General features: G+C 39.9%; 1 protein-coding gene across 1 annotated transcript; it reads right to left on the reverse strand.

Annotated features, from left to right (window-relative positions):
• Positions 1 to 2168: 2168 nt before the first annotated feature.
• slco3a1b (solute carrier organic anion transporter family member 3A1b) lies at positions 2169 to 21930 on the reverse strand. Its single transcript, XM_039668827.2, has 10 exons — positions 21337 to 21930; positions 19045 to 19504; positions 7831 to 7929; positions 7434 to 7694; positions 5581 to 5745; positions 5284 to 5482; positions 4953 to 5088; positions 4519 to 4691; positions 4346 to 4410; positions 2169 to 2977 (listed from the first exon to the last, which is right to left on the reverse strand). Exons 1-10 carry the CDS (start codon positions 21472 to 21474, stop codon positions 2601 to 2603), a joined length of 2073 nt encoding a protein of 690 aa, XP_039524761.1. The 5' UTR covers positions 21475 to 21930; the 3' UTR covers positions 2169 to 2600.
• Positions 21931 to 24343: the final 2413 nt, after the last annotated feature.

Below are 24343 nucleotides of genomic sequence, written 5' to 3' on the forward strand. Positions count from 1 at the left end.
CCATTACACAGAAGCTTCTTAATACAGACATGGGTAGAAAAATATACCACAACATTCCTCTGTAAGCATAACATAATCTCCATCTGCATTTAACAATAATATATATTCTGTCCAAAGTTAAGACTTGTAACATCACCTGTAAAAGCCTAAAGCATCGCTATATTCTACATTCTGGAGAGAATAGACTTAAATGTCACTATGTACAAGGTGTAATGGTTGCTAAAGATATCACGTATGTCTACATACAATACAATAAAGCATCTTGCGGTCATATACATTTCCAGCATTATGAAGAACGGCCTCTCGGAGAGAACTCAGAACACTTAAATGGCATCACTTTGGCACTTTTACGGCAATGAATTATCTATAGAGAGGAATGATTATATAAACAATGACATCATTCTTATATCATCCCATTTGTATTGACTCCGGCCTCAACATTCAAGCAATCAAGCGTTTCGGCGTATATTGCAATGCATTAAAATAATGTGCTTGGGAAGCCATTTACACGAAGGGTGATAATGGGTTTGGGTTTTGCCCTCTTCAATGTACTTGCATCCAGTAAAACCATCTTTCAAGAGCAGCAGAAACATAATCTTCCTCTATAAAAGGCATTCCGCTTTGTTACATTTAACATAGATCCATCACCTTTCTGTCCTGCCTTTTTTTTTTTTTTGGTTTATTTATTTTTTTCTTAGAAAAAGCATAGAAAATAAGTCATAAGTCTATGAAACAAATTCTTAGGTCCAATGCCATACAAAAATGTATGAATTAAGTCATTTTAAATATTTGTTCATATTCTAATTATTTAGTGTAACTCGGGTTGATATTTTAGTAGCTCACTAATAATTTCCTTATGTTTATTTCCTTGTTTCATATATTTTGCTATAGAGGAAAAAAATAAAAACATGTTTTACAACTGTTGCATTTGGTGTTCCAAGCGAATTCCTTGAACACAGCGAACAGATTGGAAGAAAAAATGTATACAAGGCGCCGTAATACCATTTAATAACTCTGCGCACACTGTATAAAACACCATTTAAGAAGATGCTGGAGCAATAGAAGGGAAATGTCTACCTTCTCCAAAACGATACATCCCCTAAAATTCCCATGCGCCTACTCTGATGCATCAACATGCAATACCTGCATGCATTGAAATAATTCCATCTTTCCATCCTTCAGTGTCCTCTGCTTGATAACAACTACTGATTAATGTTACATGTTGCTTTAGATGTTGCTCAGGACCACTGCAGATGACAAATAACGAGGCATCACAAAACTAATGAACGTTTTGTCTATTCAAGCTATACGTTTTTCACAGACACGGGCCTAATATGTTAACCATAATGTATTTAGGCTGATTAATAGGTTACATGACTTGTGTAAACTCTGCACGTGTATCTATGTCTTTTAAAGTCTAATGACTGTACAGAGGAGAGATTGAGTAGTAACATCAAGCTTTCTAAGACCCTCCATAAAAATAGACTGATTAGAGCCTCACGATATTCAAGTAAACATATTAGCTAATATTCATAGAACTCATATGCTAATATTCTTTACATTTTTTAAAAAAATACTAAAAAGACCATCCAAAATGAAACCTAAAAAGGTGCTTATATATGTAAGCTGGGGCTAGTTTCGACTGATGGAAGATTAAAGGCCTGTTCACACCAAGAACTATAACTATAAAGATAGCTATGACGTCCATAACTGTATCAGCGTCCACACCAACCCACACTATCGTATCACTATCTTTATCTCTGCAGTTTTGTCGTCAGCTGGAGCTCTTTAAAGCAGGATGGATTCTGATTGGCTGTCAATGTTTTTATCGTTCATCAGCTGGAAAAAAATCGTTCTGAAAGTGATTCCAATGATATCGTTTCTCTGTTATAGTTGTGGTGTGGACTCTGCTATTCTTTTATATTAAAGGGATACTCCACTTTTTTTGGAAATTGGCTCATTTTACCACTCCCCCAGAGTTGAACAGTTGGGTTTTAACATTTTCGAATCCATTCAGCCGATTTTCTGATATTTAGAAGAATATCTGTAAACAGGCAGTTTCTGGTCCCATTGACTTCCATAGTAGGAAAAAAATATAATGGAAGTCAATGAGACCAGAAACTGTCTGGTTATTGATATTCTTCTAAATATCAGAAAATCGGCTGAATGGATTCGAAAACGGTAAAACTCAACTGTTGAACTCTGGGGGAGTGGTAAAATGAGCCTATTTCCAAAAAAAGTGGAGTATCCCTTTAAGAATGATTTATAGAACTATGTCTTTGTAGTTGTCCTTGGTTTGAATGGGCCCTAATTGTTCGGTTTTGGAACTGCAACCTAATACATTCCCTAATACGATAGATGCGTTTCATCTCCACATATCATATATCCAGCATATACAAGTCCTGACCACTACAGTAACAGTCAAATTCATTTGGCTCTGTTTAGTTAAAACACCCTGGATGCGCTAAAAGAGTGCCCATTTCTCCCAAGCGGGAATGTGCAGAAATCGGCTTACATGGATTTTCCTTTGAATAAGAGCGTTATGAGACTAAATTAGCATGTGCATATTAGCAGGCTAGCTGGCCCTCTTTGGGGGGGGACTATATGGCTGACTCCATGTTCTCGCTCCAGGCGTGGTCATCTAGGTTGTAAATGAACTTGGTGCGGTTGGAAGGGTTCTGTGCAATGTCCTTGCCCAGGTTGTCCAGGGTGAGGTTGGAGGCGAACAGCTGGCTTGGGGTCAGGTAGTCCTCACTGTTCTTTATGTACTTGGAGTAGTTCTGACGCAGACACTGCCAGGTGATGGTGTAGAGAATGAAGGCGCTGGATTTGAGAACAATGGCGATGCTGACGTAAAGGTAGCGGTAGGTGACGTTGTCGTAAAGCATGCAGGCCCCTTTAATGCCGCACACAGAGCTCCACAGTAGGCAGGTGGAGTCGATCCCAATGCCAAAGATCAGAGGTGGAGGAATGAAACCTGGGACAAAGAACACCGAGGTCAGTATAACTGTACAGTACTTGTTTTTAATACTTATTTCTAACGGAAAAATAAGATTTTTCATTCCTTTATATATGAATTTGCCTTTAATTATTCACAAATTTGTTTCCAATTTTCAAATGGTCTTCGTTTCCTGTTTACACTTCTGGGCTTCGGGGTCTATACAACCCCAACAATTGATTGAGTAATTGTACAAAAAATATACATTTTTAATCATACAAATAATATATCATTTTTTTGTTTACTTCTCATCTATTCATTAATGCTGTGTTTTTGGAGTTATAAAGTACTTTTGTATCCATATACCACACAATTCCTCAACTACACCATTAGCTTTAGCATTAGCATGTGAAATGTTTTTTTTTTTATGATACATTGCATTTATGCTCTAGTACTAGGCCTTCATTTCTGTGTATACATTTTCAGATTTATGCCAGAATGCGAGAATTTTTTTTTTTTTTTTTTTTTTTTTACATATATTTAGTTTTTTTCACATTTCCCATTCATTTTAATGTGGGGTCATATTGACCCCAAAGACCAGAAGTGTAAACATTTTTTTACATACCCTCAGAACAACCGAATCAAGCCCAGTTTTTTGTGTGTGTGTGTGTACATAGATAATGTATGAAAAGTCACAAAATTTTATTCCACTGAGATGAAGGGAACCTTTTTTTGACCCGATTGAGGGCTACAGATTACATTTACGCATTTACGCCGATGGTTTCATCCAAAGTGACTTGCATTTTGTGTGACTTATATTTTATCAGTTCTTGATAGGAACTACCCTACAAAAGTGTTTTTATTTTTCAAATACATTCTTTTATTCCATAAGGGTTCATTAAATTGATCAAAGGTGACAGTAAAGACATTTATAACATTACAAAATATTACTATTTCAAATAAATTGTTCTTTTGAACTTTCTATTAATCAAAGAATCCCAAACAATGTTTCCTGATTTCCACCAAAATATTAAGCAGCACAACTATCTTCAATATCGATAATCAGAAATGTTTCTAGAGCAGCAAATCAGCATATTAGAATGATTTCTGAAGGATCATGTGATGCTCAAGACTGGAGTAATGAAGCTGAAAATTCAGCTTTGCCATCCCAGGAGTATATTACATTTTAAAATGCAATACAATAGAAAATGGTTACTGATAATAATAATATTATACAGTTTTTACTGCATTTTTGATTGAAAAAATGCTTGTGAGAATAAGAGAATTCTTACTGACACATGGTAGTGTCCATACAAGTTATTCAAGCTAATTGACCTCAACCAAACAAGATAAAGATAAGGATGCATGTTTAATAAACGTGGAAAAATTATTATGCAAATATCTTACCTAGCAGCCGGAGCAACAGGAAAAGAACTCCAAGGGCGTAAGACTTCAGCTCTGGGCTCACAGTTCTACAGACACCAATGACTTATAGTTTAGTGCTAGTTCATTATGATGTACAGATGAGACTCATGAAACCAGTGACTTGGACCTAAATTTACTGGTGTCAGCAGCGTTACCTGATCAGGATGATGACGGATGGAGTCTGGGCCATGGCTCCGATCATGCTGCAGACGCACACGACTGCTAGGAACGTGAGGAAGGCCTGCTGACAGCCTGGGCTGGAGCACTTCCCCGGCGTGGCTGTCCCGGGCCCGTCGCCTTGGGCGATGCACTTACAGCCTGTCAGATTCTGAGAGAGGGAAGGAGGGAGGAGAGCAGAGCTGAATGTATATTTCATGATGGATCTTAAGTGCTGCTCTGGGGATTTCCAGCGACCATCCAGAGGAAAAAAGAACCGAATATTTGAGACAAAGGGGACTGATGCATCTAAAAGGAAAAATGAGCATTCCCAAAAGAACTCTTGCTACTTTTATGGGAGCATTTAAGCAGATGTGTGCCTGAGTCTATTGATCTCTGTGAATTGGGGAGTGTGTGTATGAAGGAGACTCACTCCTCGGGTGCAGCCAGCCAGGCAGGCGGAGAGGTAGGTGATGCCGTTGGAGCCGCAGATGGGGCTTAGAGAAGACGTGTAACAATTACAGCCTGACAGACATGCGGCCTCCGTCTGCTCCCATGAGCCTAGACTCCTAAATGGAGAGAATAATTACGAGAAGAGTAAGAATGACACGTTCCTTTCAAATTCACATTTTATAAAGATAACCCTCTGTAAAATTAATGCTACATGCTCAAAAGTGTTTATACTCTAAGTGACTGTATTAATTGCCAATTGTTGTGGATCATTAAAAATTTGTGAGGCTTTTATGTTGTAGCGCTCCACTCACTCGTTGCCATAGGCAACAGTCACCCCCGCGACTGGACCCGTATCACAGCCAAGGAAAAGGAAGGAGACGTAGCAGGCTGTAGAGATGATATTGACTAGCATGGCCAGACGAATAGCCCCCAATGCACACAGATCCAACTTTTTCACCAGGAGGCCGCCCAGGAAAATACCCAGACAAGCACAGGGGATTGCTGTCATACCTGTACACACAAGCAAAAAAAAAATCAGCTTTCAGTTACTTGCAGTGATTTTTGAAACTGTGTTTTATGACATGGATGTTTTTGTGGATTTGCCTAACCTAGGAGCTGATTGGCAGAGGACGTTGAGAGGTTGAACTGTTGTTCGAGATATTTCCCTAGGAAGGCAGCGAATCCAGCCACCACACCGATTTCCATACAGGCAGCGAGAATGACACAGGTGAAAACCGGATTGGACAGCAGATGCTTAGTCACCTTTGGGATAACTGAGACGACATTACACTGATATTAAATGGATAATCAGATGAAGATGTAGTTGAAGAGAATGTTGTAATCCAGGGGTTTTCAAATGTTTTGATGTCAAGGATACGCAAATATGTTGCCCCTCCCCGTCCTCTTACTAAAATATAAAGACAGCTGTTTATTTTTATATGTAAATATGTAAAGTTGAACTATTAAGAAATTATCTGTATTGTGTAATTATTTATTTCACATACTGTACTTTCGCAAGGCACTGTATTATATAGGAACACCTGTTCAATTTCTCATCAATGCAATTATCTAATCAACATAATCACATGGCAGTTTCTTCAATACATTTAGGGCTGTGGTCCTCTGTGGAATCTCCTGAACTCCAAACTGAATGTCAGAATGGGAAAGAAAGGTGATTTAAGAAATTTTGAGCGTGGCATGGTTGTTGGTGCCAGGCGGGCCGGTCTGAGTATTTCACAATCTGCTCAGTTACTGGGATTTTCACACACAACCATTTCTAGGGTTCACAAAGAATGGTGTGAAAAGGGAAAAACATCCAGTATGCGGCAGTCCTGTGGCCGAAAATGCCTTGTTGATGCTTGAGGTCAGAGCAGAATGGGCCGACTGATTCAACCTGATAGAAGAACAACTTTGCCTGAAATAACCACTCGTTACAACCGAGGTATGCAGCAAAGCATTTGTGAAGCCACAACACACACAACGTTGAGGCGGATGGGCTACAACAGCAGAAGATATTATCCTATCAATATGGGCCAACATTTCTAAAGAATGCTTTCAGCACCTTGTTGAATCAATGCCACGTAGAATTAAGGCAGTTCTGAAGGCGGAAGGGGGTCAAACACAGTTTTAGTATGGTGTTCCTAATAATCCTTTAGGTGTGTGTGTGTGTGTGTGTGTGTGTGTGTGTACAGTGCCTAGTGAAAGTATGTAAAACAAAATAATTGAAAGCAGTTTAGCAAGGCAGCAACATAGGAATATATATATATATATATATACAGTATATATATATATATATATATATATATTTTTTTTTTTTAATTAAATTTACAATTCAGCTTCATTTGAGTTAATTTGAGCTTTTCACAAAAAAAAATTCAAATCAGCTTTAGGTTTAAGAATCTAAAGAAATGTAATTCCCTTATAATTGCCTTGCGATTCATTTCTAGCCATTCTTTAGAAATTGAGCATTATTGAGTTTCTGTTTACCACAACTGATGTGTGAGATGATGAATGTTTATATGTGAATAAAAGCCTAAATTCAATGTTCATCATATAAAGTTATCATGTCTCTTCAGAAGAGAATTTTGACTAAACTGCTCTATTTATATGGATTAGTTTTACAATCATTGAAGCATCAAAGTGTTAGTTGCGTCACTAGCTGTCAATGGAATGGAGGGACAGAAAGCTCTCAAGATTTCATCATAAGGAGGAACAAAAGTCTTACGGGGTTGGAACTACATGAGGGTGAGTAATTAATCACAGAATTTTTATTTTTTGGGTCAACTATATCTTTAACAGCATTTTGAGGGATGAGTCTTGTTCTCTACTCTAAAATGAAATCTAAAACTACTACAAGTAATGAACTGACAACAATAACAAATCAAACTAAATGATTTCAGGTGCGATTGCTTATAAAACCTCTGTGTGTTTAGACAGGCTTTCTCTTTGTCCCCTATCTCACCCTGCAGGTGCTGGCAGCAGGTTAGGCCAGTGCTGATCTCCGGGTCATCTGAGGTTTTGACTCCTTCATACTCCTGCACCAGCTCAGCAGGCAGCATGGCTTGTTCGCTCTCACCCCCCGGGCCCTCCCCAGGCTCGTTTAGTGACTGCGGGAACCCGAACATGAAAAATGAGGAGAGGAAGAGGAAAAGGCCACATATGATAAAGCCGCCCCACCAGGCACCGATCCAGCGTGGATCGTCAGGAGTGATGTCCAGCGTGGCTGTTGGAAGAGAACAGAGGTCTGATTACATATTACTGAGACACAGTTTCATTCATAATTCTGCTTTTATCCAAAGCCATTTTCAAATAAGGAAAGAATGTAAAGAAAGGGATTGATTTTTGAAGCAGGTACTCACATGTGTCAATGAAGACTGCATCAACATAAACTTTGGTGCACAGAGAGCCAAGAATAAAACCACAGGCAGGTCCAAAGACCAGTGTAGAGAATAAGATACCTGTAATGCAATGCAACCGACAAAATAGTCTAAATAGTTATGTGGGAATATTATATTCATTATAGCCAGAGTTTTGGCCAGATTGATGTCAATTCACTTAAAGGCACAATATGTAAGGTTTTTGGATTAAAATATGCAAAACCACTAAAACCATATTAAATATTTTGTTGACTTGTGTACTTACATTATCCCAAATGTTTCCAACAATGTTTAAATCCAGAAAAATCAGTTATTTTAACCAGTGCAATGGCCAGTGTCATTGCTTTGCCTGTCAATGACGTAATATCTGCGCTACCCTCAATATCAGTATACTGTAAAAAATTGGTTGGTTTAACTTAAAAAATTAAGTAACCTGGTTGTCTTAAAATTTTAAGTTCATTGAAATGGAAAAATGAAGTTAATACAATGGAGATTAATTTAATCACCAGAAACTCAAAATATTATGTTATCTGAACTACATAAATTATTAAATTACAAAAGAGAAAATGTTGTGATTACAAATCATGAAAATATTTTTTTACAGTGTAGAAACCACGGAAACACGCTTTAATATATGACGTGTTTTACTTGACAGGCGAGCAACTGTTTGGATACCTTTATCAACAGAAAACTAAACATTGTTATATAACACAACACAGTTAGTCTTATTGTTGAATCTTGATTTACTACGAGTGACATGTTTGTATCATACCTCAGAGACAACACCAATTTTATTTGTATTAATATGATAATCTAATATCAATTTAGCTTACTACTGTGTGCAACAAGTGTTATCATACCAGCCACCGACGAACGAGTCATAACTTTCAACACACTTAAACGTATTATAGTATGATTGTTTTGACCAAGTAAAACAGTGCTGTGTTAACTTACCTCAATATAAATTTTTCAAATAAAGTGACCTGTATGAGTAGAAATGTAGCACTTGTGCAGACTCTCATTCACAGCGTCATCAAGCTACGCCTTTATTAATGTTTTTATGAAGCTACCGCTAGCGGCGACTGCCTTTAAATTAAGTTCATTTAAATCCTTCAAAAGTGATTAAGGTGGCATTTTGGTTAATTATCTAGATGCTTATGTAAATAGCCTCTTTTTAGGGCAAAGTTTTAGAGTTCATTATTATTATTGCAGAAGAGTAATTATAACACAGTTGCAATCAAAATTATTCAACCCCCTTGCCTTGAACTGGAAGACCTTTTGCTGCAGAGAACAACATTTTATGAAAACAATTCATCAAAGGCATCAGTAAACTGTTATAGAAAGTTTATCAATACATACATTTGATGAAAAATGAAAAAAATCTAATTGGCTCTAAACATTCGTTTACAAAATTCAAAAGTCAAATTTTGTGCAGAATCTTTTATTCCCTTTTAACCTCCCATAAATACTGCCTATACGTGTAAGAAGCTTCTGTCGCCTTTCTACATCAATCTTGGACCATTCCTCGCTTGAAAAAGCTTCCAGATCACTGTTAATCTTTGGTTTTCACATTACCACTGCTTTATTCAAATTCAACCAAATGTTTTTAAGGAGATTTAACCAACAACCAATGATCCCTGAACCAAGCTTAAGTAGATTTGGGTGTATACTTTGGGATGGCTGACCTGCAGGAAAGTCTATTGATCATCAAGCATCTCTTCATCGAATGAATCTTTGCTAAGTGGGCTTGATACTTCAAAGAGTTCATTATGTCCTTCATATAGTCAAGATTTCCACTTCCTACAACAGCAAAGCACCTCCATAACAAGACTGGACCACATCCATTTTTGACCATTGAGATGGTGTTCTTCTGCTCACAAGCTTTGCCTTTTTTGCTCCAGACATACCACTGATCCATAGGTCCAAAAAGTTCTAGTTAGGCAAGATGGCATTAGGCAAGATGTCCCAACATTAAGGCCATCCTTGTCACAGTATGGGTTTGTGTTTCCCTGGTTCACCACTGGAGGTCCTCTCACCCCAGAGTGTCAGTTAGAAACTGACATTTCCCACAATACTTCTCATCATTGTTCATTGCACCCAGTTGTCAACCATACTGGTCGTTAGTCTGTGTGTATAAGTACCCTCCTTGTTTACTGTTTGTTACGGAGTCCTTATCTATTATCACACTACATCTGAGGTCTGTTTCTGTCTGCTCATTGTTCTTTGTGTTTTGGATTGCTTATGTGGATATTGACCCCTGCCTAGACTGTTTTATGAGTAACAGATTTCCCTATTAAAAACCTGCTGCATTATTGGATCTTCTGTGTGGATTGTGACAGAAGGACTCCGTCAATGTCAAGATTCAGCAGTACAGGGTTCCATGTTCCCTCCCAGGATAATGGGAGGAAGGGAGCAGTATCGAGCGTGAGTCCTCAAGTCAGAGAGGCGAAGCCTCGAATGAACATTTTTCAATGTTTTGCATTGTGGGCTGTCAGACTTGAGGAAGTCTTCAACGCCCCTGTTTGAAGGAACCCGTCTGGCCAGGTGTTCTGGGACCCGCAGAGGTCACAGGAGAGGAGGTGCTAGAGGTGAGTCCCTGCATCACTCTCTGTCTCGGACCCTCCTTGATCCTAGGCTAGTAAGGCCCAGTCCAGAGCTCTATTCACCACTTTTCCTGCCCAGCCCAGAGTCTGCACATTGCCATCAGAAGAGGAGGAGGGAAGACCACCAGCCTCCTCAGGAACCCAGAGGCCACGCCCGAGCAGCCTCTCTGTTTTCCCGGAGGCCGTGGCCGAGCAGCCCGCTGCCGTCCCGGAGGCTGTCCCCACGCGTCTTGCCCTGCCGGCGCCATCCAGACGCTTTGTTCTGCTGGCGCCGCCCAACCTCGTCATGTCTGCCGGTCCAGAGTCTGTTCCTGTGCCTGAGCCGGTTCCTGTTCCTAAGCCAGAGCCAGTGTTTGTTTCTGTGTTTGTGGCTGTTCTTGTGGCTGTTTTAGTTTTGGGTGTCTGTTCTTGAGCCTGTGCCTGTTACTGAGCCGGTGTCTGAGCCTGAACCGGTGTCTGAGTCTGAGCCGGTGTCTCTGCCTGTTACTGAGCCGGTGTCTGAGTCTGAGCCGGTGTCTGAGTCTGAGCCGGTGTCTCTGCCTGTTACTGAGCCGCTGTCTGAGCCTGAGCCTGAACCGGTGTCTGAGTCTGAGCCGGTGTCTCTGCCTGTTACTGAGCCGGTGTCTGAGCCTGAACCGGTGTCTGAGCCTGAACCGGTGTCTGAGTCTGAGCCGGTGTCTCTGCCTGGTACTGAGCCAGTGTCTGAATAATAATAATAATAATTCATTACATTTATATAGCGCTTTTTTTTCTGGAAACTCAAAGCGCTTCACATAGAGGGGGGGGATCTCCTCAACCACCACCAATGTGCAGCATCCACCTGGATGATGCGACGGCAGCCATATTGCGCCAGAACGCTCACCACACACCAGCTTACTGGTGGAGAGGAGACAGTGATGAAGCCAATTGGTGTATATGGGGATGATTAGGAGGCCATGATGGACAGAGGCCACTGGGCAAATTTGGCCAGGATGCCGGGGTTACACCCCTACTCTTTCGAAAGACATCCTGGGATTTTTTATGACCACAGAGAGTCAGGACCTCGGTTTAACGTCTCATCCGAAGGACGGTGCTCTTTTGACAGCATAGTGTCCCCATCACTTTACTGGGGTGTTAGGACCCACACAGACCACAGGGTGAGCACCCCCTGCTGGCCTCACTAACACCTCTTCCAGCAGCAACCTGGTTTTCTCAGAAGGTCTCCCATCCAGGTACTAACCAGGCTCAGCCCTGCTTAGCTTTAGTGGGCAACCAGTCTTGGGCTACAGGGTGATATGGCTGCTGGCTGAGCCTGAACCAGTGTCTGAGTCTGAGCCGGTGTCTGTGCCTGTTACTGAGCTGGTGTCTGAGCCTGAGCCTGAACCGGTGTCTGAGTCTGAGCCGGTGTCTCTGCCTGTTACTGAGCCGCTGTCTGAGCCTGAACCAGTGTCTGAGTCTGAGCCGGTGTCTGAGTCTGAGCCGGTGTCTCTGCCTGTTACTGAGCTGGTGTCTGAGCCTGAGCCTGAACCGGTGTCTGAGTCTGAGCCGGTGTCTGAGTCTGAGCCGGTGTCTCTGCCTGTTACTGAGCCGCTGTCTGAGCCTGAACCAGTGTCTGAGTCTGAGCCGGTGTCTGAGTCTGAGCCGGTGTCTCTGCCTGTTACTGAGCTGGTGTCTGAGCCTGAGCCTGAACCGGTGTCTGAGTCTGAGCCGGTGTCTGAGTCTGAGCCGGTGTCTCTGCCTGTTACTGAGCCGCTGTCTGAGCCTGAACCAGTGTCTGAGTCTGAGCCGGTGTCTGAGTCTGAGCCGGTGTCTCTGCCTGTTACTGAGCTGGTGTCTGAGCCTGAGCCTGAACCGGTGTCTGAGTCTGAGCCGGTGTCTGAGTCTGAGCCGGTGTCTCTGCCTGTTACTGAGCCGCTGTCTGAGCCTGAACCAGTGTCTGAGTCTGAGCCGGTGTCTCTGCCTGTTACTGAGCTGGTGTCTGAGTCTGAGCCGGTGTCTCTGCCTGTTACTGAGCTGGTGTCTGAGTCTGAGCCGGTGTCTCTGCCTGTTACTGAGCTGGTGTCTGAGTCTGAGCCGGTATCTCTGCCTGTTACTGAGCTGGTGTCTGAGTCTGAGCCGGTGTCTGTGCCTGTTACTGAGCTGGTGTCTGAGCCTGAGCCTGAACCAGTGTCTGAGTCTGAGCCGGTGTCTCTGCCTGTTAGTGAGCTGGTGTCTGTGCCTGTTACTGAGCTGGTGTCTGAGTCTGAGCCGGTGTCTCTGCCTGTTACTGAGCCGCTGTCTGAGCCTGAACCAGTGTCTGAGTCTGAGCCGGTGTCTGAGCCGGTGTCTCTGCCTGTTACTGAGCTGGTGTCCGAGTCTGAGCCGGTGTCTCTGCCTGTTACTGAGCTGGTGTCTGAGTCTGAGCCGGTGTCTCTGCCTGTTACTGAGCTGGTGTCTGAGTCTGAGCCGGTATCTCTGCCTGTTACTGAGCTGGTGTCTGAGTCTGAGCCGGTGTCTGAGTCTGAGCCGGTGTCTGTGCCTGTTACTGAGCTGGTGTCTGAGCCTGAGTCTGAACCAGTGTCTGAGTCTGAGCCGGTGTCTCTGCCTGTTAGTGAGCTGGTGTCTGTGCCTGTTACTGAGCTGGTGTCTGAGTCTGAGCCGGTGTCTCTGCCTGTTACTGAGCCGCTGTCTGAGCCTGAACCAGTGTCTGAGTCTGAGCCGGTGTCTCTGCCTGTTACTGAGCTGGTGTCTGAGCCTGAGCCTGAACCGGTGTCTGAGTCTGAGCCGGTGTCTCTGCCTGTTACTGAGCCGCTGTCTGAGCCTGAACCAGTGTCTGAGTCTGAGCCGGTGTCTGAGTCTGAGCCGGTGTCTCTGCCTGTTTGCTGAGCTGGTGTCTGAGTCTGAGCCGGTGTCTCTGCCTGTTACTGAGCTGGTGTCTGAGTCTGAACTGGTGTCTGAGCCTGAGCCTGAACCGGTGTCTGAGTCTGAGCCGGTGTCTCTGCCTGTTACTGAGCTGGTGTCTGAGTCTGAGCTGGTGTCTGAGCCTGAGTCTGAACCGGTGTCTGAGTCTGAGCCGGTGTCTCTTCCTGTTACTGAGCCGTTGTCTGAGCCTGAACCGGTGTCTGAGTCTGAGCCGGTTTCTCTGCCTGTTACTGAGCTGGTGTCTGAGCTTGAGCCGGTGTCTGTGCCTGTTTTTTTGCCATGGCCGACGGAGTGGTCTTCACTGCCGTGGCCGCCCGAAGGGTCTTCTCCCCCATGGGCGCCAGAAGGAAAGTCTCAACCCTGGCTGCCCGATTGACTTGCGTCTCCGCCCTGGTTGCCCGATGGGTCGTCTGCTTCGTCCTGGCTGCCCGATGGACTGTCTGCTTCGCCCTGCCTGCCGGCTAAACTGTCACCCCCTGTTCCTGCTGTTCCCGTTCATGGATCTGGCCCCTTATTCCTCCCCCTGGTCCTCCACCGTTCCACCTCTTGTTTTGTCTCGCTGTGTAGTTGTGTCTTGGAGCGTCTGGTAGCCTGAGGGTTGGGGGGGGGAGTTTGTGTTTCTGAGCCGAGTCTGAGCCGGTGTCTGAGGTCCTCTTCCCCCCCAGTGTCAACCACATTAGAAACTGCATTTCCCACAATACTTGTCTGTTCTCATCATTGTTCATTGCACCCACCTGTCAACCATTATGGTCGTTAGTTTGTGTGTATAAGTACCCTCCTTGTTTAGTGTTTGTTACATAGTCCTTATCTATTATCACACTACGTCTGAGGTCTGTTTCTGTCTGCTCGTTGTTCTTTGTGTTTTGGATTGCTTATGTGCATGTCGACCTTTGCCTGCACTGTTTTATGAGTAACGTATTTCCCTATTAAAAACTTGCTGCATTATTGGATCTTCTGTGTTCCTTAAGTGTGGATTGTGACAATGCTCGTCTGTCTAGTGTTCTTCTAATTCTTTGGATTGTAAATGTTTTTTCATCTTGTAGGTCTTTGGCCATTAATTGAAGGTTTTTCTCGGTTGCTCTGATCAAAAATTGTATTCCTCCTAATGATATTGTGCTTTTTATCTCAAAGCCCTCAAAGGTTTTCTGGTGCATCAAATGTTAAACTTATGAATAAGGCAGCCATCTCTCTGTTAACTATTATTGGTTTGGGAATCTTCTTGTAGTCATAGACTTTCTAATTTAATACAACATTTTGTTCTCTATAGCTTTTGTGAGAGCTTTTTTAACTTGGCCATATTTGCTACTCAACTTTAGCACATGCATGTGTAACAGCACAAGCTAATTCAGATTGTTAGTTTCCAAAGGGCTTAATTGTGATTTAACACAACTTTGCACCATAACATACAAAAAATGACTTTATGACAATAATTAAGACGTAGCTGTATTACAAAAAAAAAATGCTATTACCCAAAAGCATATATATTAAATATTGAGATTATCGCTAAATTTTTGCCACTAAACTGTTATAGATGCAATTAAAAAAAAAAAAAAACTCTGAATCATTAGAAAAGCTTACATTTGTAAATTATTTCAGTCTCCGGGGGGTTGAATAATTTTGATTGCAACTGTATTCCCCTCTGAGACACAACAACAAGTAGCCCAAAGTAAAGAAGCTATTTCCTTTAATGATTGTGTATATATTAAAAAAAAAAGTTCTCCAATAGCTAATTTGCATGATCTACATAATCATTGCTATAACCGGCACCTGATGAGTTTATGATAAAGCTGATGAGCATTCGGTGAGCAAACATTTCTGTGTTGATTATTATATCTTGTAGGAATAATAACAGGGGGTTAGCCAACATATAGATTATGCATGTGTTGGTAAACCTTGTACTATCAGCTGTTTTACCAATCAACAAGTAGTTATCTGTCCAGTCACAGCATAAGCATGATCAGAGAACACTATAAATGAACATGTAACAGATAATGTACAGTCAGACGCAGCTGAAAGGGTGATTTTGTATCATCCTGAAAGGGTTTATTTTGCTGTAATGACTGACTGACTGTACATTAACATGTGCATTATACAGCTATACATGAAATAAATAAATAAAAATATATAAATAAATAAAAATAATATAAATAAATACACTGCCATTCCAAAGTTTGGGTTTGGCAAGATTTTTAAATGTTTTTGAAATAAGTCTCTTTAATCCACCAAGGCTGGATTTATTTGATCAAAAAACAGTAAAATATCTATTTTATGTATTATTCTTTTTAAATGTAATTTATTTCTGTGATGACTAAAATCTACATGGACACTATGGCTATGTTGTCTACCGCGTTTTATGCTTGAGCTCTTTAAAGTCTGGTGGATTCTAATTGGCTGTCTATGTTTTCATCATCATCAACTGGAAAACAAAAGTGATCCCAACGATATCTTTCTGATTTGAGAGTGATTCCATTAGCTTTCCTCTGTGACGTTATCGTTATAGTTGTGGCGTGGACTTCCCTATTCACATAGAATTAGAATGATTTTTAAAACTTTATAGTTATAATAGTTATCGTCCTTGGTGAAGAATGAACCTCATCTCATTGCTGTGAAGGGGCAAAATGATCTGTAACATGACCTTCAACGTTGTATTTGCTCTGGATCTTTAAAAAGTGTTTTAGTTCTATCCATTAGTCTGGATGAAATTGATTAAGCATGTCAGTCCTAATGTTACCACTATGTAATCCTAGATAAGTTCTCTTACTCTAGGATTCTGTATGAATACAAACGCTGGATAATTCACTTTAAACAGATAGGCCTTTCTGGTTGGGCCTTTGTGAAAGATGCCAAATACATTTCTTATAACCAAAGCCTCTGTGATCAAACAGCTAAATGACTGATTCCATTATGCCCACCAGCAATGACTGTCTCCAAAGAGGATGTTTATGTCTGTGCTAGTTTACACACTATGCTTCAATAAGAGACGGGTCCAGTTTTAAAGGTTACAAAGGATTAAAACACGCAAGAGTGAGAGAGAAAGAAGCTTGCTTGGGTTGCACAGACATTAATGCTCATAGACAGTCAATTCAGCTCAATGCAAAGACGTCAAACACCCTGCAGAGAAGGAGACAGCAGAAATGATGTGAAACGCACACACACACAAACCCACAAACATTCACACAGAATCTTCACACCCAGACCTTGAATTACCTGTGCAAAGCAACTCAATTACAATTGTCAATTTCCATGCAAGGATTATATTTCAGGAGCTTTCTTAAGACATTTAAGTCTAGGGTTGATGATCTAGTCTTTATATATGGAGAATCATTGTTGTAGTGCGAGAGAATGAGAGTGTGAAGAATAGAGAGAGAGAGAAGAATAGTGAGAAAGAGTGAGCTGCCTGAGGGATGACAGAGCAGCCAGCACACATTAGCTTCTCCACAGAAATAACAGGCACTGAAGGCCATCGTTGCTTATTGTTTACACCCTGAAAACATAGCAACAGGAGATTACTGTAAGACAGTGGTGCACTACTCTAAACCAATGGGTTAAAGCTCAATTCTTGGAAATTTCCCAAGTGAGTTCACCCCAAACCTAAACCAGCCACATACAATAACTATGCGTTTGTGTACGTTCATACAAAAGCTTTCTGCTAGGGAGTCCTCCAGGAAGCAGTAAAAAGCTGATGCGCTGAGCATACAACATTTTGTGGCTTATAAATCATTAATAATAATAAGTGCTGTTATTGTTTCAACGCAGGATATTGACCGTAGTGCTACATGATATGCCCTAAAATAAAAACAGCACTCATGGTGTCATTGAGGACATTTAAAATACAATATTTATCTTTAGCCACATTCTACAATACAGTAAAATATTTTTGATTTTATTTTAAATAGTAGGTAAAGGAGAGCATTTAAACCAAATGCTGTTCTCTCCTGGAGTGATTTAGAATAGATAATGGCAAATAAATTTGTATCATGTCACAATAATGTCCGGTCATACTTTAGTTTAAAAGCTATCACTATTAACTAACTATTAACAACGACTTTTGCCTCAATAAACTCCTAATTACTGCTTATTAATACTTAGTAAGGTAGGTGTTAAGTTTAAGTATTGGGTATTAAGGGATGTAGAATATGGCCATTATAATATGTAAACAGCCAATTGCATAGTAATAATGCTGGTAAGAAACTTGTAATTAGTGAGAATTGGACCCTAAACTAAAGTGTTACCTAATGTTCTATGTTAGTTATTATGAACCAACAATGAACAATACTTTTACATTTATTGATAAAAAATTTACAATAAGGTTCCATTTGTTAAATTTCATCATTTACTAATACATTATTAAAATCAAACATTGTATCTAACAATGAACAGCTGTATTTTTATTAACTATCTAGCAAAGATGAATACTAAATACAGTGACAAATGTATTGCTCATTGTTATCTAATGTTTGTTAATGCATCTTATTTCAAAGTATTACCCATTAGCCAAAAATGAACCAATTATAATAATACTTAGCCTATTTTTTTTTTACTTTGTTAATTTTACTTTTTAAATCCTAAACTGAATAAAAAGTTAAAATAATAATAATAATAATTTATTTACAATAATAATTATTAATCATTTGATTATTTTAATGAATGTTTTTTAACAATAGATTTAATAAAGTACAATCAGAATCTGTCAATAAAATCTAGGAACCTTTGGTCACCAGGTACCCTCCACTACACTAAAAATGTCTACTACTATTCTGTTTCATAATTAAGGAAAGAGAACAATATAATGTGTATGTATAATGTGTGCATGTTTAATATGTTTGTATATGAATATAAATATGTACTACTGTTTGTCACCCACAATATCTCTGATTAAGGGGCTTTTAAAGGGATACTCCACTTTTTTTTAAGAAATAGGCTCATTTTACAACTCCCCCAGAGTTAAACTGTTGAGTTTTACCTTTTTCGAATCCATTCAGCCGATCTCCGGTTCTGGCGGTACCACTTTTAGCATAGCTTAGCAAACATCATTAAAGTGGACTAGACCATTAGCATTTCTCCCAAAAAAATGACCAAAGTGTTTCGATATTTTTCCTATTTAAAACTTGACTCTTCTATAGTTACATCGAGCACTAAGCCAGACGGAAAATGTAAAGTTGCGATTTTCTAGGCTGATATGGCTAGGAACTCTACTCTCATTCCTGCGTAATAATCAGGAAACTTATCATCAGGAAACTTCACTGTCGTACCATGAGTGCAGCAGGCGTAATGTTATGACGCAGCGCCTGAAAATAGTGCCCAGTTTCCAACGTGACCGGGACTAAGTTTGTGTAGTCATTATGCCTGCTGCACTCATGGTACGGCCGTGAAGTGTCTTGATTATTACGCAGGAATGAGAGTATAGTTCCCTGCATATCAGCCTAGAAAATCGCAACTTTACATTTTCCGTTTGTCTTAGTGCTCAATGTAACTATAGAAGAGTCAAGTTTTAAATAGGAAAAATATCGAAACTCTTTGGTAATTTTTTTGGGAGAAATGCTAAAGGTCTTGTGCACTTCAATGATTCAAAGAAGATAAAACTCAACAGTTTAACTCTGGGGGAGTTGTAAAATGAGCCTATTTCCAAAAAAAGTGGAGTATCCCTTTAAGCCTTACTGATGGGGCTGGAGGGGGTACATAACACAATAATGGTTGCGTAGATCACTCTCACCAATATAAAGGGAGGAGTCTTCACGCCTGACATGATCATCGATGTAAGACACGCCCAGCGGCTGCAGGGGTGTCGCTCCAACCCCCAGAAGCATTTGAGCTCCGATCAGCAGCAGGTACATCATGTTGGTGTTCGTTCTATTTCCACAGAAATAATTTGGATCAGAGAGCCCAGCTCGACTGCTATTGGAGCACACGTCTTTTCCCTGTCCCACAGGTCGTGGCTCTCCAGACTGATATTCATACTGGTGGGTCAAGAACTCAGGCAGTGCTGACAGTAACGCGCCCAGCGCCATCACAATGCCCCCGCAACCAATCAGCCGAGGCCGATGGGCCCTGGCCCCAAAGTAGCTGACGAATAAGATGAGGGCAAGGTTGCCAATCTCAAAGCTGCTGGCGATCACACCCACGTCAGCGCTCTGCAAGTTGAAACGTCGCTCTAGTGTGGTGAGGACACTGACCTACAATATAAAGAAAAAATATACAGTTACAAAGCTGTGAGATAACGAGCAATGACCACGTGCCATATACAAACCCATATGTTGTTTACGCTTTCGTGGCTTGGAGATCTTAAGCAATAGAATAGATTGATGAGATTTTGTTGAGAACATGGATGCTGTGTATACTGGCATGAAGAACTCATTTACGCAATATTGAAGGTATAAATCAAATGTTCGGAGAGTTGAAAATAACTATGTAATTATTTAAGCGATTTATACATGTGCCATTTAGGTCACAACATAACATACATAACATGTTAAATACCTTAGATAAAGCAAAAGGTAGGGCATATTTTGCACTTACATACAAAAGTCATCATCCTAGGAAAAATAATATATCAATCATAACTTTACACTAAGAGGAGATGCATTCATGAAGTGATGGGAGTGAGTGAATCTTTCTCTTTTGCTGAAAGCTTATAACATTTATTTCTTTAAACTGAACATTGTCTATATTTATGTTACCAGTACTACTCGTTTTTCTAATTAGTTGTAAGTAATTTTAATCCCATTAGTCACCAGTACTTTTTAGATACTTGAACATTCTCCTCAATCCCCACTCACTATTGTTACTGGCAACGAATTGCACATTTTTGTCACTTATTTCTATGGGCACCTGAAATTTGCCACCCTTTTTTCTGAGACAGTAGTACTTATTTTGCTTGTTATAACATTTGTCATCTTGTGAGTTTCCAAATCCAAAATACATTTTTTTTGGTCATATGTAAAGATTAGTCAGAATCACTACTTTAGTTCAGTTAAAAATACATGTAATAACAATATACGTACTAGGAAAACTGGATTACCAGTAGCTATTTTAATAGTTATAAGAAACTACAAGTATCTACTTACTAGCTACGGAAATAAGTACCAGCAACAACTGAAATAAATCTAGTAAATAGATGGAATCCATAGAAATACCCATAGAATTTAATAGCAACCCTTTATTATTATTTTTATTTTATTAATTTACTAAACAGGAATTAGTGCACATTCCTAAACACTACTGTAAATGGGCCAGAGTTAGCAAGACGTGTTTCATCATCCTTAGAGTTAATGTTACAGAGTCACCCTAAAAACAAAATATAAAATTAAAATGACAATATTATTAAACTTGTTTTTATGTATTTTGTTTTAAAATTATGAATTCATTTATATATATATATATATATATATATATATATATATATATATATATAATATTATGAGTAAATACGGAATAGTTCATTTTTTCTGCTCCAAAACAGTCGTAATGAATTATACTATCTCAAAAATGATAGGCTAAACAGATAGGGCCTACTATAGTAAATACTGGAATAGCATTATACTAGCATCAAATTAATAGCATTTATTTAAAAGTTAAAAGTGAAATTGATTTAAAAAAAATACTAGTCACTGCTAGATAACTTTTAGAACTAGGATAACATAAAAATAGTATTAGCCTACTAAAATATATATATATATTTTTTAAGGAATAAACATCTTTCCATAGAAGGTCTGATCATTCAAAAAAAAAAAATGTTTCCAACCATAAGTGCATCCATGGCTCAAAGACAAAATAAGCTAATCGGCCATGGGCCACTCACTAGACTGATGATCATCTTCCATTATAGCGCCTCTAAATCATGTAGAAATAAAGCAGTCGCAGTACCGCACGCAAAGCCCCAGCTATACCTCATGATGTGGTTTATTTATCTTGCTTTAGGGTAAAGGTAAGCGATGCGTACCGGACACCATTCAATGTCATCCACATACGTACAGTATGAGCTGCCTGTGTTATCGGCTCGACTTACCAGATAGGCTCCTACAGTGCCCTGTGCCAACATTAAGGCACATTCTGATATGAGGAATATTTTGATGTTGGAGAAGCATGATGTCTTCTTCTGGCACGCGTCTGGCTCAGTGTCTGGCGTGCTTCCCTCAGCGTACATCCTCTGATGCGGACTGCAGCAAGCAGAAAGACAGGCTCGGACAGAAGGTGACCATTGAGGACGAGTGCAGATGGATCCTCAACAAGACGTGCACGGCTCCATTAATTTCGCCTCCGGTTCCGGTCCGCTTTCAAATCGAGTCTTATGAAATGAATCTTGAGCGTTCTTAGTAGGCTACTGTCACCTCAAACACTGCGCACTCGCATCTGATCCGTTGATCTGAATGGTCCAAAGAAACCGACGGAAGACCAATGCAGCCTATTAATAACCATGAACATCAGCGACACGCGGAAACTGCGATATTAGGCTGTATGTGAGGCGGTTACAGTGAGTCCGCTGTTCTTCCGTGAGGAGGAGAGTTTGCCGGTGTGGAGGACTCAGCTCATGCGTGTCCCCATCTACACCACAGCCTGCACCAAATGATGACCTCTCTCTCCTTTTCATTTCTACTGGCTCTCTTTATTTCCTCCTCCTCCCACAAACACATCTATATTAGGTAGGTAGGTAGGTAGGCTACTCGATAGATAGATAGATAGATAGATAGATAGATAGATAGATAGATAGATAGATAGATAGATAGATAGATAGATAGATAGATAGATAGATAGATAGATAGATAGATAGATAGATAGATAGATAGATAGATAGATAGATAGATAGATAGATAGATAGATAGATGATGCATGGACCAATGTATTAATAATTGTATCAATAATAAAAGGGCTCAATCAAGAGAAAAAAAGATCTTTGTGTCAGATTTAGTGCAGTTGTTTCTGAATTGTCAAAGTGAATTTTATTCCCAGACTAAAAATAACCCTCAGTATGTGTCCCCTGAGAGCAATGTGCCAAACTGAGCTGCTGACCAAATGATCACACAGGCCTGTATTATGAATGTACTGTTCACCTCAAAATAAACCTTCCGTTCTCATTTACTCATGTTGTTCCAAACCTCGTATGACTTTATTCTGTGCAGTCCTTCTCTTTTGCTCTCAGGACAAAATTATCAAAAACATTCTTCTTTATCTCCCCGGTAAAAATCGAGATTAAATATTAATTATATATCAGTACGAAATCGTTGTCAGTTTAAGCCACTGCACTAGTTCTATAATTAATAAGTTCTTGCTCTCTTGATATTTTTAATGAGTAAAATAGTCCAAATACACAAATAATTCTTTCAGTCTTTCTGATAAAAGACAATACTGTTGACTGCGTCATGCAGCAGTCATTTAGTGGCTATATTCACAGCAAGTGTGTGATTGTAGGTAATGACTGGTTTTGCGCTGAAGGTCTCTGTGCTTCAATACTCTGAGCCAAAGACAATTTACTGCTGCCTGGAGAATGGACTCAGCAATAGCATAACAGTATATCTCAGACTGTCTTTGGAGGCAGGGTTGATTTACACATGCACACACACACACACACCCACACACACACTCACACACACAGTATTGACTGGTTGTTTTTTCTTTTTTTTTAATCCATCCTACAGAGCAAGACTCACCACTCCTTGTGTTTTCCCATCTGTCTATGGCTCTGCTGGGCTCTCACAGTGATTCATATTGAGCCAAACAGCACTGTACTCAATTATAGCATCATCTAGACCCCTCTCTTTTTTCAGCACTTGCATCATCCCACCATCTTCTTGTCTTTTACAATTAAATTCAACTAAACAATTTGGCTAGTACGTAAATGCAACAGTTGAATATGGTGTTTGGTTACAGTTCAGTTTTGTAAAAGTTTGATCTCAGCCATATTCTTAATTTAAATAATATGCTTTATTTTTTTTGCTTGATGTCTATACGTTTTAAATACTACCAAAACCTAATATTCATCAGTGGATTATATGTAAGCCATAATTAATTTGTTGTGGCTGATTCGTCACAATGATGTCAAAAGGCATCAGGTGAACATGAAAGTGTTGCTGCAGGAAGAGTCTGACACTGATAAAATAGATAAAATATGATAAAATCAGATAAAATCTGATCAAATAGACAGGTTCTATTGTAAATGACCTTTTAAACTATTTTTTCAATGGACAAATTTTAACCATTGAAAAACTATCCCACAAAAAAGGGGGATTGTGGCATACTGTTTTAGTGAGAGACTATGTTTTATACACAAGAGTATTGATCACTGTAAATTGATCACTCTCCCATTCATTGAACCCTGTGGTCTTATCTGTGGTCCTAACTGTGGCTACACACTCTAAACACTACAAGGTTTCATTTACATTTTTAAACTCAAATTGCAGTGATGTGTTCAATAAAAAGCAACCTGGTAGCCTACACTTCATGTTATTACTGAGTGGAAGTATATATGCATGCTCTCTGTATGGAGAATAGTCACTGTGATTTTGGCAAGTAAGACATGTTCATGGATCCTAAAAACAAAATTCCAGTCCAAAAATCCTAACCCTATCGCCCAATACCCATACATTATCCCCAAAATTGAAAATGATAGGCCCTGAATAACACTGATGCAGAAGCACCTAACCCTGGTTTGTAAGCCTAAACTTGACATAGACTATAAAATTTGTCCCTCAAATCTGATTGGTTGATTGGAATGTTGTTCCAGAAAATCAACAAAGATGTTTGAGGAACATGTTGTACTCTTTGAAATCATGTTCACCTATATGAGATCTACGGTGCAGGGGGACATCTAGTGGTCCTGTTGTGTAGTGCATTGCATTTAGTGAACGAAAGCGAACACCACAACGTTGACAACAGGAGAAATCATATAATTAATCTTTGAAAAATCTCTTTAAATCTGACATTGTATGATAATCTAGTTCATTCATATTGTACAGCTCTTAGAGTTATGTTCACTTAATCGCTTAGCTTTCAAAGAAGTAAGCTTTCACAGATTTTAG

The sequence above is a fragment of the Pimephales promelas genome, chromosome 1, assembly GCF_988280905.1.
Source record: "Pimephales promelas chromosome 1, fPimPro1.hap1.1, whole genome shotgun sequence".
NCBI lineage: Eukaryota > Metazoa > Chordata > Actinopteri > Cypriniformes > Leuciscidae > Pimephales > Pimephales promelas.

Bases quoted from the DNA above. Each gene is read 5' to 3' on its own strand.
- slco3a1b (XM_039668827.2), bottom strand. From the start codon at position 21,474: ATGTACGCTGAGGGAAGCACGCCAGACACTGAGCCAGACGCGTGCCAG. The intron at 5,746-7,433 runs GTGAGATAGGGG...ATGTCGTCTCAG, and splicing joins CTGCTGCCAGCACCTGCAGG to TTATCCCAAAGGTGACTAAG. The intron at 4,692-4,952 runs GTGAGTCTCCTT...TCCCTCTCTCAG, and splicing joins TGGCTGGCTGCACCCGAGGA to AATCTGACAGGCTGTAAGTG.